Source organism: Myotis nattereri (genome assembly GCF_964212035.1).
Source record: "Myotis nattereri genome assembly, chromosome: 6".
Classification (NCBI taxonomy): Eukaryota; Metazoa; Chordata; class Mammalia; order Chiroptera; family Vespertilionidae; genus Myotis; species Myotis nattereri.
In genome coordinates, this window is record NC_138081.1 from 74,080,428 (window position 1) to 74,094,800 (window position 14,373).

Consider the following 14,373-nt stretch of genomic DNA (forward strand, 5'->3'; position numbering starts at 1 on the left):
TGATAAACATACAACAGGCATCAAAATCAGTATTTTTTCATAGGGCCCACCATAACATGAACCACCCTTACTTTTAAAAATTTTTAAATATATTTTATTGATATTTTACAGAGAGGAAGGGAGAGGGATAGGGAGCCAGAAACATCGATGAGAGAAAAACATCGATTAGCTGTCTCCTGCACAACCCCCACTGGGGATGTGCCCGCAACCAAGGTACATGCCCTTGACCGGAATTGAATCTGAGACCTTTCAGTCCGTAGGCCAACGCTCTATCCACTGAGCCAAAACAGCTATGGCCAACTTTTTAATTTTTAAACTATTCTGTAGTTTTAAGAGAATTTTTCTTCAAATTAAGATAACTTTCACTGCAAGAGTAAGTTACCGACTCTTGATGCAAAAACTCGATTCTGAGAGGAACATAAATCTTCAATGACAAAATAAAACAATAAGGCACTTTTAAGATAGTAACATGTTTTTATTACATAAACATTAAAATATTCCTTGTGGGAGCTGGTCTTTAGTTTGCTTCTTGCTTTCACAGAATATCAATTATCTATGGAAATTGTCTAAGAATGATTTATGAAACTCTCACACGCCCACCACAAAAACTTCAATGCCTACATTTTTCAACCAGATTCCTGAGAAAAATAATCAGTTTTGTTTATTTTACAGTGTAATACATAAATTTTCTTTCAAGATATGAAAAGGATGGACTTCTAAAATGAGTCTCCTTTTGTTTACAAAGTTCTATAAAAATACATTAACTATGCTCATGTTTTTCCTCTGACTTGAAAATATTCCAGTTTAGCAGAAAATAACAATGAACAATGATATGCAAACCACATTAATCTTGCAGCAATATAATGTCAACATCATCATGAACACCTTGCAAAAGTAGCTCCCCTGGGTATGTAACAATCTTCCTTCGTTTTGCAGCTTTGAGTGTTCCTACCAATGCTTCAAAGAGGTTGGCACATTTGTCATCTCGGAAGAGGACCCCAAATTTCACACTTAACTTCCCATCAGCATCTAATTTGAAAAAATACAATGTTAGTTGATGCAAAGTCTGTTTCTTGTCCCCATGTATGGAAGAATTATATAATCTTTAATACACATCTAACCATAGGTTAACCAAAATTACAATTTAACACTGAACAGTCTTTATTTCAGTGTAACCTCTTGCCAGGTCCAAAAAGTGATGAAATAAATAAAACATGTTGCACACCTCTTAGCCTCAGTATCCTCTGAAAAAAGACTGGGAAGAAAACCAAGCAACATTTGCAAAAGGTGAATGTGTTAGTGCTACTACTATGGACCAATTTCTCTCTCTAAATTTTGATGTTTTTAATTGTGTTAGTTGTTGAATCAATAAAAATAACAAAGAGTCAGGAGCAATGCTTCTCTCAATGTGTTATATATGTACTCAGAACCCCCAGGGAGAGAGTGATGACCTTAAAAATGAAAAAAATCTGTATTTACTGAGATCCCTAGATTATCTAGATTGGCGACCAGTTCTTAATACAGATGTTAAAAATTAAGGTATAGCCCTGGCTGGTTTGGCTCAGTGGATGGAGTGTTGGCCTGTGGACTAAAGAGTCGTGGATTTGATTCAGGTCAAGGACACATGCCTGGGTTGCAGGCTCGATTCCCCCTAGGGGGCATGCAGGAGGCAGCCGATCAATGAGTCTCTCTCATCATTGATGTTTCTATCTCTCTCTCCCTCTCCCTTCCTCTCTGAAATCCATATATATATATATATACATATATATATATATATATATATATATATATATATATATTTTAATTAAGGTATATACTAAAAGAAAATATGAGTTACTAAGCCATAAAAAGACATGGAGGAACCTTAAATACATATTACAAAGTGAAAGAAGGTAATGTGAAAAGGCTACATGCTGAATGATTCCAACTACAGAACATTCTGGAAAAGGAAAAGCTATGAAAAAAAGACAAAACTAAGTAAAATGATCAGTGGTTTTCATGAGTTGGGGTGGGGAGAGATGAACAGGCCAGGCTTCCCAATACATGCTTTCAGTTTGCCTGTCTTTCTCCCTGCTGCCTAAGAGACCCACTAGGGCTGAGATGGAATTTTGTTTATTTTCACATCTCCAGCACTTAAGCACAAAAGCAGCACTCAAGAAATATTTGTTGAATGAAAGAATTTAAATCTCCAGATAATCTTTATCCACTTAATTTTTTTCTACTGGGTGGAAAATGAGAGCAGAATTTTATTTTTAAAGAAACAGATAAAACTAAATCAATTTCCAGCTTCAGCTAATATATCATATTGAGATTAGTCTAAATATGATTAATCTATATCATAAATTAGATCCATCAAATTATTCCACAACTTAAATAATTTACCATAGCATGTCAGTAGATAACACATTTCCATAAATACTTTCCAATTCATAAGTCATCCATTACCAGAAACAGGTAAGTAAAGAAGGCCTGGTGAAACGGCAATCTTCAAAATATTTTCATCCTTATAGAAGTTATGACAATTACTTCGTTGTCTTCTAGTTTGTAAAGCTGCTAATTTTGAAGTGTGGGCTCAGTTTACCCTTGCAGAACAGTAACACTGTGCTAGGGATATAGAGGCTACACCTTTACACTCCATCTTAGCCAAAAGGCTGAGAAGCGATAGAGGTTAGACTTTTAAACTATTTTTTTATTATCTTTTTTTGGTTAATCCTCACCTGAGGATGTTTTTCTATTGATTTTTAGAGAGAGTGGAAGGGAGGAGGAGAGACAGAGGGAGACAGAAACATTGATATGAGAGAGACATATCAATTGTTTGCCTCTCATACAAACTCTGACCAGGACTGGGGATCAAGCCTGCAACCAAGGTTAACCAGAATTGAACCCAAGACCCTGTGAGCCAAGCTGGCTAGGGCTAGACTTTTAAATGCAATGAATCTGACCAATTAACACTCAGCTGACACGCAGAAAGATCTAAGAGAAAAAAGAATGCTATGAATCTTTGGAAATACATCTTTAATACCTTTAACCAACCAAACAATAGTGCTACTCTATTTCCTAGACTCTAGGGCCTAGAGTAACATGATCTCACAGAGCTCCGCAGAAATTGGGAATGTAGAAAGGAGGACCAGCCCAGCCGGTATGGCTCAGTGGTTGAGTGTCGACCTATGAACCAAGAGGTCACAGTTTGATTCCTGGTCAGGGCACGTGCCCAGGTTGTGGGCTCGATCCCCGGTGTGGGGCATGCAGGAGGCAGCCGATCCATGATTCTCTCTCATCATTGATGTTTCCATCTCTCTCTCCCTCCCCTTTCTTCTCTGAAATCAATAAAAATAAATTAAAAAAAAAAAAGGAGGACCCACGTAGATGGATCATTGTTGAAAAGAAGACTCACCAAACTTCCACCAAGTGGGTATGATGAAGTGGGTGGGAGAAAAATGGGGTTAGGAAAGATTATTCATTGGTTTGATTGAGGAACTAAATAAATGACAACCTCCGCTGTCTCCTCCTGTTCTCCACAAACATTCCAAATGCAGCTCATGATTTCCTCCGGAACTCACCTGTCCTACACTCCAGAGTCTTACCTAATAGCCAAGGATTCATTGAGTGCCCCCAACTACTACAGTTTTCAAGAATCTTTTTCTCTGAGACCATACTAAATTGGATGACAGCACTTCACAGCTTAGCATACCATTTTTCCTGATAATTAGCTCATGTGTTTTTAACCTATTTTTCTCACCTAAGTAGTAAGGTCTTTGAGGGACAGGAACACACTTTATGTCACTTGTACCTAACACAGTGCTTGCATACACAGATTTCCAACAAATAGTAACTGACCATATGATTAAGCTCGGTTGTTGAGCCCACACTAACTTTTATATGCCTAGTTTATTTTTTTCTTGGTATATTTCAGTGATGATGACCTAGGTTTAATGAAGAAATAAAAAGACTAGAGAAGACCAGAAAGAACAATGGCCTCCAAACACATCCATGTCCTAATCCCCAGAACCCATGAATATATTACCTTACATGGTAAAGAAAATTTTGTAGATGTGATTAAGGACCCTGAAGTGGGGAGATTATCTGGGACTATCTGGGTGAGCCCAATGTAATCAATCACAAGTATCCTTTAAAAGTGGAAGAGAGAGCCCTGGATGGTGTGGCTCAGTTGGTAAGAGCATCATCCCGTACACCAAAAGGTTGCAGGTTTGATTCTCAGTCAGGGCACATACCCAGGTTTTCAGTTCGGTTCAGTCAGGGCACGCACAGGAGGTAACCTATCAATGTTTCTCTCTCACAGGGATGATTTTCCTCTCTCTCTCTTTCTCCCCCTTCTTCTCTCTAAAATCAATTAAAAATACATATCTTTGGGTGAGGATTTTTTTTTTTAATTGAAGAGAGAGGCAGAAGATGAAATCAGAATGCCAGCTTTGAAGAAGGAGAAACAGGGCCATGAGCCAAGAATACAGGTTGCTTCTAGAAGCTAGAAAAAGACTAGAAAACAGATTCAGATTCTCTAGGACCTTCAGAAAGGAATGCACCCTGCCAACACCTTGATTTTAATCCAGGGAGACCCTTATCACACTGCTATGGTTTAAGTGTTTTTGTTCCCCTCCTCCCTCCAAACCCTTAAGTTCTGAATTGCTAAAGGTCTGATACTAGCAGATGGTGCCTTTGGAAGATGCTAAAGTTATGAGGGTGTAAGGATTTAAAGTCATGAGTCATAAAGATTAATGCCTTATAAAAGAGGCTGCAAAGAGATCGAAGCCCCATCCACCATGTGAGGATAAAAAAAGAAATCTGCCGAAACCGGTTTGGCTCAGTGGATAGAGCGTCGGCCTGCGGACTGAGAGGTCCCAGGTTCGATTCCGGTCAAGGGCATGTTCCTGGGTTGCGGGCATATCCCCAGTAGGAGATGTGCAGGAGGCAGCTGATCGATGATTCTCTCTCATTGATGTTTCTAACTCTCTATCTCTCTCCCTTCCTCTCTGTAAAAAAATCAATAAAATATATTTTAAAAAGAAAGAAGAAAGAAAGAAAGAAAGAAAGAAAGAAAGAAAGAAAGAAAGAAAGAAAGAAAGAAAGAAAGAAATCTGTGACTTGGAAGAGGACTTAAGCCAACCATGCTGGTACCCTGATCTTGGACTTCTAGCCTCCAGAACTATGAGCAATATAGTTCTGCTCTTTATAAGCTGGTCTGTGGTATTTTGTAATAGCAGCACCAATAAACTAAGAAAGACTCCTAAACTACTTTACTCTTCGGATATTAAAAGCATTGTTTCACATCACTAAGTTTGTAGTAATGCTATGGCAACAATACAAAACTAATACAGGGACGTTTGATATGAATGGCTTAATAGAATTTTCAAAGTATGTCTTGTTATTTCAAATGATTTGTAATTCATAAGCAGATAGAGCCGTAAGTAAGAAGAATTAAGCTATAATAATAAAACAACTCTTATGAGGTAATTTAAAACCGTTTTTCACTAATATGATATAATTTTATAACTTTGAGTTCCATTATCCTAGTTATTGCTGAATATGTCTAGTGCTCTTACATTTTCAAAACATTCCCCACATCTTCCATGTCTTACCTGAGATGTACAAATACCCAAAGGTACAAGTACAATAGTTACTTTCATTTCACTTTGGGAAAGGAACACTAATACTACCAATTTTACATATCACTAATTTCATGGTAGCTTCTTAGATGCTGCTGAAGAAAAGCTGACTTTAAAAAAAAATTGCCTAAAGGTTGGTTTAGTTATATGTACATAAATACCTGATTATATAAAACTCAAGAATTTGGAGAAAATAAAGAAAATTTAATATAATTTCAATTTTAGTCCCTAGACACTTGGAAGTTTAAAAAATGCTGGCAGGATAAAGCAGAAAATATATTTTAGTAGTGTGACAAAAAAAAATTTGAATATGATTCAATTACCAGATTTCAATGCAGCCAGATTAAAGAGGCACAGCAATTTTTATTCCATTCAAAGGATAATGAAATATCTTAACCATTCTTTGCATCAGGACCCCAATACCCCACAAGCTTTGTGTCTCCACATATTAATTCATGGCTGAGGGCACTTGTCATCTGTGACTGAGGGAAGGGCTGTCATGGTTGTGTCCTGAGGCCTGGCGACTCCTTCCTAGGTTTCTACCAAAAATGCTGGTCCTACGTGCTCTGAAGCAAACCCAATAGAAATACTGTATCTGTGTTATGATACTTACTTTTTGAACCCAAACGGTGAATTTCCTCCACTAAGAGGTTAACCTCGTGTTCCACATTCATTGCTGCCTGAGGGAGAAAACAAAAAGTCTGTATTATTGCCATTTCTACATTCCATTAAGCACTTCTTGCCAAATCCAAGGGTCCTTTCTTTTATGTAGCAATTGTCAGAATTAATTTACGATGCTCCTCTTCCTAAAATTACTTGTGTGATGTGCGTGGCACTAGAGTACTTCCATTTTCCCTCTATCTGCATAACTCCCCTCTGGGCTGATCCCACTCTTAGTCTACACATTCTATTGGGAAGAATGCAGCCATTTTCCTTGCACCCACTCTTAATTCTAAGTCCATCCTTTTCATAGTGCGGCTGCAGGCCATCAAAAATACAAAGGTGAGTTCATTGGTTGATCTCTTCCATGGACACAGACAATAGGGTGTGAAGGCCTGAGCGGTGGAGGTCAATGGGGGAAAAGGGGTATATATGTAATACTTTCGACAATAAAGATTTTAAAAATAATACAAAGGTGAGTGACACAAGGACCTGCCCTCAGGGCAACTAACCCTCCAGAAAGGAAGAAAGGCCTGGAATGCATAGCAGTGTGACTGTACTCCTTTATGGGAGCACAAAGAAGGAAGCCATAGGCTTCATTGAAGTCACTGGGGAGGTATAGGCCAGGTAGATAGTTAGGAAAGAGTGTTCAATGCATGGGAAAGAGCATGTACAAAAGCATAGAAGCAAAGGGGAAAAGGCAGGCCCTAAGTTAGGAGCTGGAGATACCAATATAAACATACATACCGCCTCCCCTCTGGGAGCCTGCAGTCTATTGGGGAAGGAAGATTGATACAAGGCAATTTTAATAATGTCAGGTCAGTGCAACAATGACTCCTGGGTCACACACAGGGACATGTCGTTACCTGGGCAATGCACAGTGTACCTGACGACAATAAAGTAGTGGTGAAGACCATTCATCTTCAGATAACGGGAGCTATTAAACTTATTTTGGCCTATTAGGTCCTCCACAGGCTGGGTTCTGCCCACCGTTCCAGCTTCCTCTACTCACTCCACTTGAACTCTAGCTACAGCTACATGGGGCTTCTTTTTGTCCTTCAAATGTCCCTCAATCTCTCACATCCAACCTTCCCATATGCTGTTCCTTCAACCCAGACTATGACTATTCCTCTTTCTTGGGCTAACTCCCACACATTCAGTCCCAGCTTATATATAACTTCCTCCGAAGCCTTCCATGAAGCCTGCAGTAGGAGAGTTCCCCCACGGAGTGTCCCCAAAGCATTGTCCACCCTCATCATTTCATTTGATTGGAATAACGGCTTTCTTAGCTTTCACCGCAAGGTAAAGCTCCTCTAAGCGGGGATTTGATTGTAATGCTGTCTGCTGTGTTGTCTGGCACCAAGAGCACAGGTTCAATAAATATTGTTTCTATGGACTGAAATAGCAAAGGCTTGAGAGAGGATGGAACTACAACAATGGGATTGTCACCAGAAAGCTGCGGATTGAAGTGGAGAACAGAGAGGAGCTCTCAGAGGAAGAGCACAGAGACAGAAAAGGGAAAGTAAAGGGGCCTGGCAAACAGCTAGAGTGAAAGGAGAGAAATACCAGCAAGAAGAGGGGAAAGCAGACTGAGGTGGAGGAAAGAACCCTGACCCAGTTGGGTCAAAGAAGTAAAAGAAGAAGAGTTTCCATAAGAAGGCAGTAATCTACAGTGAAAAGGACAACAGGAGGGTCAGAAAGTATGCATCAATCATCATTCTGTTTCCAATCCTAAATTCTCCAAATCAGATAAGAGACTAAAAAGGTGTGGTTGTGTGAATGGTTTACTTTGGGGTGACAATTTAGAAAAAAAAAAACAAAAAACATTATCCAGACAGATTGTAACTAATTCCTGGTAGCTTTAAAAACAAGAATGACTTCTAGGTTTAGACTATACTGATTGGGACCTCAGATTTTCCATCAGCTAATAATTAAAAGCACAACTGCCGTCTGCTACATTACATGTAAGAATATTACAATTTAAGAAGCTTGTATTGCAATGAAATGCACATAAAACTATAAAAATTATAGCATCCAAATATTAGGAACTTGTGTTAGTGAATTTTATCTATAACACTATATACTCAATTCAAGATACAGTTTAAGAGAGATACTCATAAGCTAAAATACACCCAAAGGACATCACTGAAAGGCATACCATGAGAATTATGGTAGAAAAAACACATCCCTGTAAATGTCAGCATGGGGGACAGCTGCTGTTTTTACCTACCCAGCACCCATTCCCCATGTTGGAACCATTAGTCTAATTTTGTTTGGATCAAGTCTTCCTACCTCTAAACTCATGTACCTTGGATAGAGCCTTGCCCTAAACTCCAGTAATGGTTCAGAGCCAGAATAATTGATTGGGAGGCATAGGTAAATGATTTCATCCCGAACAATGAGGTACTGTCCCACTGGGTTCTAAGATGTAAGTTTACAGCCCCTGATGTAAACAGCTACCATTGGGAGGAATCTTACAGGAATAAAGCTGGAACAAAGAAAAGTCCAACCACATAACAATGATTGAGCCAATACAGGGCCCTGGACTTTCCAGTCACATAAACCAATCAACTTTCCTGGTTTTGTGTTTTTGAATGAGTTTCTGTCACTTGCATTATTAAGACTCTTGATCCAAAAAGTTAGCCTGGAGAAGATCTACCACTATTTTTATTTTAATTAAAGCTCCCTTTGTGTACCTATGTGAAGAGTTTTATGTTGCTCTATCAGATAAGATGGATAGTTGTAATAGAAAGGCAGATTTGGGAGCCATATAAGAAAAATTTCTCTAACAATCAAATTCCATATAAGAAAAATTTCTCTAACAATCAAATTGCCTAACAATGAATAAAGGTGGCACCCTGTTCTTGAAAACATGAATACAGAAGTAGTGTGGATCTGGGATGGTTGTTGAGGAAATTAGCCCACATTGGTTAGAAGAGAGAGTGAAATGTCCAAGGGGATTATGGTCCTAATTCTCAGATTCTATGATTTCCTCCCATTCTGAAAATTTCTCTAACACCATTCTCCACTCCTTCCACCTACCACTAATCACACACTTCAGACAAAGCTCTCTTTTTATAATGAGACTCAAAATGGAAATCCCTCTATTATGTATAGTGTGAATACCTGCACCGTGTTAAACAGATGTATGTTCATCCAATTTTAAGAAGGGAAGGCAACCAGCATTTCTTTATAATTAATTACATATGAGGCTCCTTATCTGTTAATTCATGTAATCCTAAGAGCCTTGCTGAGTATTTATTATTTATCCCCATTTTACGAATGATGAAACTGGCTGTTGTCCCGGGGAGTGTGAGTGGGGGAGGGGTAGTGAGGGGATGCTAGCACAATTAAATGCTGTTGCTACCACATCCTCATCCTCTTCCATCTCCCCCTCCTTTTGTTCCTCTTTTTCTTTGCTAGTTATTATGCAAATTGCAGTAAATGCAATAGAGTTGCATTTGTATGAAATATTACAAACTGAGTATTTACTAAGGCAGAACACTTGCAGAGAAAGAAGGGCTCCCTGCCCAGACCCCTCCAAGTAGAAAAATAACAGGTATAGGAACTATTGCTAGCATACACAGTTCGGCATGATTTATTTATTTTATTATTTAGCGGGGACAATGGGGTAGAAATATCCATTGTTACACAATCCTTGGAAGGCCCATGGCATTTTATCAGGCTTGGGACTGGAGTAAGCAGCAAGATCAAAAACAATGAGAGGCCTGAAGCAGGCAAGTCCAGAGGGAAGAAAGAGCTCCTCAATGGGCCAATAGGCGGGAGAAGGGAGAGAAAAGGAGGAGGGGAGGGGGTGGGGGCGAGTGATTAAGGCAAGGCGGTGGCAGATGCTGGGCGGCCCTCTAATTGTGACAGAATGTGATTGGGCAGCGTGCGTGGGAATCACAAAGAAAACGGGATGTCAGAGGACTCAGCATACGGTAAAATGCTCTATCGTTAATACACATCTATGTAGGGACCTTGATAAATCTTTTTTTTTTTTTTTTTAAGTTTGGAGGCAACACATGGGCATTTTCTAATGTTGGAGGACTGCAGCCTCCTGGGAATCAGGAGCCAACTCCATGTGCTAGGGCGGGCCACTTTTCCAGCCTTCCCAGACAATCACAGACTAGCAGCTGGTGCGGGTCAGAGGGTGGCTGGGTTCCTTCCCGCCTGCTCCCGGGCGCGCACACTCCTTATTTGGTCATCTCGGCTCCAAGTTTGGGAGCTGGCCCCGAAGGTGTCCCCAGACCCTGTCCCCAAAGGCCATCATCACACGCTCACCACCGCACTGGTGCAGAGCTGGGGAACGCGGGATTCGACCCCCTGCTCTGGGCCAGCACCGCGGGCTCGGGGGCGGCCTCCCCGGGAAGGGCCGCGTCCCGGAAGCCTTTGTCTCCCTGCTCCCCGAGCCCCGAGCGCCCCAGCGCGCCCGAGACCCCGCAAGGAAAACCGACCTGCTCCGCCCCACAAACCCCTAGTGTCCCGCACTACCCCCACCCCACGTACAAGCAGGAGAGCACAGAGCCGCACCACCGCCCGCTCGCAGAGCCCGCTGCCAGGAGGCCATCAAATTGCTCCTGGGCGTCTCGCCCCGCAGCCCTTCCCACCCCCTCCCTGCGCTGCAGATCGGGCTCCCGACACGCCGCACCGCAGCCGGGCTCCCCGTGCGCCCCCGGCCCGCTGAGCACCTCCGAGCCGAAGGCGGAAGTCTGCGGAGAGGTGGGGGCGTGGGGCGCGTCCATCCCGCCCCCAACTCCCACTCAGCCCAATTCCAGGAGCAACATCCACGCGCCGCAGCCGCCCCCGGGTCCTGCCTCTCCACCCGCAGCCCACGATTCCCCCGCCGCTGGGCCTCCGCCGGATGCCGGGTCCGCCCCGGACACCTGGCCACCTCTTCCCAGGGGCCTCGCTCACCTCTCCGCCTCCCAGGCTGGTCGGTAGAAAACCCGGTGCAGTCCGCGGGGCGGGTGGTCTGATGAACCGCTCCGAGGAGGAAGAGGCTGAGGTAGGAAGTGATGAGGCACCGAGAAGGGCTGGTGTGCGGGGAGGGGAGGAGGAAGAGGAGGGAAGGGGGTGGTAAGAGTTTCTGCGCTCAGGAAGTGGGCCGCCCACACTCCCAGGGACAAGCCTATGAGGAAGAAACTCGGGGAGTGGAGACGCCCGCTAAGGGTACAGAGTCCAGGCAAGTGGGAAAGGGACCCTGACCTCCACCTTTTCGATTGCCGCCACCTTTCCTGCGCGCTCCCCGGAGACAGTAGTCCCCAGCCCCCTGCATCTGACGCCTGATCTCCTGCCAAGGTCCCGCTTCTAGCAGAAGAAATAAAGCGCCCCAACGTGCTGAATGCTGAGGTCTCCCCGGAGAAACGGGACTTCGGTTCTCTCGGCCAGGAGCAGGGGTCTCCAGAAATCAGCAGGACAGCAGGATGGTGTGATGTGCAAACAAAACTCATCTTGAAAACCGATTTGTTCTGCAAAGAAATTTTACATGGATTCTGGGTCGATAGAGGTGTCTTCCCTTCTTCATTCATTACTTCCTACATTTAACTGCTGAATGCAACCCACTTATTCATACGATTCAGTCACTGTTGTTTCCGTGTGTGTGTGTGTGTGTGTGTGTGTGTGTGTGTGTGTGTGTGAGAGAGAGAGAGAGAGAGAGAGATGCTTGCTGGAGTCCCTTTGGAAAGGAAACCGAGGCTCTGCTGAGGTGACCCAAACCACTCCTAGGGCAGAGGTTGCACAAACAACCACCCAGAAAGCACCTCCTTCTCCAAGGAGTGATCCTGTGGTCCAAGAACACAGTCCGTAAACTGGCCCTCATCTTCCGGGGTCACCTGGAACAAGCAGTTCTCCCGAATAGTGACTCTGGTAATTCTGTAAGCCATTCAGATTCTCCCTTGGAAATTGAAAGGGGAGAATACTGACAGTGAGCCATCTGATAGGAAGGCTGAAGCTGAAAGAGGGCTTGAGAGGGGGGGGGCGGGGGGGGGCAGGGGGGGCGGGGGGCGGAATGGGCCTCCAGAAAGCAAATTATTTGAGTGAGCAGACACCTGAGGATGAAGTAGGGGCAGGTGGGGCGGGAGTGGTAGACACCGACTCTAAGAGAAGCTGAGACCCAGTGATGGAATAAGATCAACAAATACCTGCTCCCCAGGGACCTATGAGTATCCAGTCCCTGGAGGGGCACTGGATCCATCCACTTCCCAAACTGTTCTACTGACCCCTTCACAGTGAGCATCTATCCGCCTGGGTGTGACTCTGAATGAGCCTCTGTTCCCTGGGGCCAAAAGATTCCTCTTCAGCCTAGGTCTGATGCGTCTAGGTTTCTCATGTCATATGACGCTTAAGGTGACTCCAGGATCCTTTGAAGCCTATTTTTTTCTCATTAAAAGAAATCTGAGAAGTTATACTTTATATCTTTAAAAATCTACATAATACAAAATTGATAATTTTTTAAAAAGATTGTATTTAGCGATTCTCCAAGCAGGACCTGGCTATTTTGGCCAGTGTCCATGATCACAATTCTCCATTCATCCAATGAAATGAATAATTAATCTGTAGTGTGACACTTCTGTTATGACTAAGTAATTAGTGTTTCACAGTATTCTGCCAGCAAGCAAAAAAAGAAATAGATTACCTAAACAAGTAGAAGTCTCTGTTAATATATAACTGGATTCACTCTTTAAAAATGCTTTGTTTCTACATATGCTACACTAAACATAACATAAACTTCATGTTAATTTATAAGGAATTATAATTCAGGAAAGTTGTTTTTTATAAAAGAAATGTTATAGATTTTGCCAATTAATATTTTCATACCTAATTTCTACTTTCAGTTTCCATGCATATGTTTGCCATCTGTTCTTGATATTTTAGGAATATTTTCACCAGGTAGCTAAAAAATGTGGAATTTTAATCTAAAAAGCAAAGAAATAAAGTTTATCAAACAGCTGAGAAGTATTCATTAACTATCAAGCATGTGCTAGTCCTAGAGGATACAAAGTGATCTTTGTCAAAAAGAACTTTTGGTAATCCTAATCCTAATATATAATAAGCCAGGGTCCGTCACAACCTAAACGACCAAATGGATGACCGAACACCAGGTTAGGGTCCTAGTCAGCACGGTGGGAGTCAGTCTGGGTCCTGGCCGCCTATGGCGCAGCAGCAGGAGGGAGCTGTGGGAACAGAGCCATGCTGCCATCGGACTGGCCTCTTGGTCCTTTCCTCCGGCCCACAGGCTCCGGGGAACCAGAGCCATGCTGCGATGGGACTGGACCCTACCTGAGAGGTCCCGGATTGTGAGAGCGTGCAGGCTGGGCTGAGAGACTCCCTCGGGTGCACGAATTTTCATGCACCGGGCCTCTAGTGTACATATAAAATATTAAAACAATCTTTACCCATTTATTTAATTGCATAGTGTAGACAATCATTGTCCAATAGAAATATAACGGCGATGCACATCTGTAAAATGTTCTGGTAGCCACATTAAAAAACACACACATGTGAAATTGATATAATATGTTTGTTTTAATCCAGCATATCCAAAATACTATGATTACAACCTGTAATGGCTATTTAAAAATTATTACTGACTCATTATACATTCTTACTTTTATACTGAGCCATCAAAAATCTATTGTGTTTTATACTTACATTTCAGGAATTTGTGGTGAAGTGTGCACAATCTTGTAATACTCTAAAAGACACTGAATTATACACTTAAAATGATGAGGTTAATGGTATATGAATTATATGTCCATTTACATGTTTTTGAATAAGAAACAATGAAAATGTTATAGGCAATTAGACAGACATGAGCAGAGCAAGGACAATGAGCCAGGTACAGAAACTCACCAGGGCAAAAAGCCCCAGATGCCTAGCAAGGGGAAAAGCAAGAACTCCCCAGCCCCCAGGGTAACCTTTCCTCCCCTAGCATACTGCTGGTCACGTGGTTTAGAACCCCCTGACCTTTTCCTCCCTAAAGATAGCATCAAGGCCTCGGTTGTATTTTAGCTCCAGGCCCAGAAAAGCAACAAAACCAGACCAGTGAGGGGCTGCCTCAGGACCAGCTGCATTGACTCACCCCTGTTCT

General features: G+C 42.4%; 1 protein-coding gene across 1 annotated transcript; it reads right to left on the reverse strand.

Annotated features, from left to right (window-relative positions):
* Nucleotides 1-286: 286 nt before the first annotated feature.
* Nucleotides 287-11,379, reverse strand: ABRACL (ABRA C-terminal like). Its single transcript, XM_081094945.1, has 3 exons — nucleotides 11,199-11,379; nucleotides 6,235-6,301; nucleotides 287-1,029 (listed from the first exon to the last, which is right to left on the reverse strand). The coding sequence occupies exons 2-3, from the start codon at nucleotides 6,293-6,295 to the stop codon at nucleotides 845-847; spliced, it is 246 nt and encodes an 81-aa protein (XP_080951071.1). The 5' UTR covers nucleotides 6,296-6,301; nucleotides 11,199-11,379; the 3' UTR covers nucleotides 287-844.
* Nucleotides 11,380-14,373: the final 2,994 nt, after the last annotated feature.

Bases quoted from the DNA above. Each gene is read 5' to 3' on its own strand.
- ABRACL (XM_081094945.1), bottom strand. From the start codon at position 6,295: ATGAATGTGGAACACGAGGTTAACCTCTTAGTGGAGGAAATTCACCGT. The intron at 1,030-6,234 runs GTAAGTATCATA...TTTTCAAATTAG, and splicing joins TCACCGTTTGGGTTCAAAAA to ATGCTGATGGGAAGTTAAGT.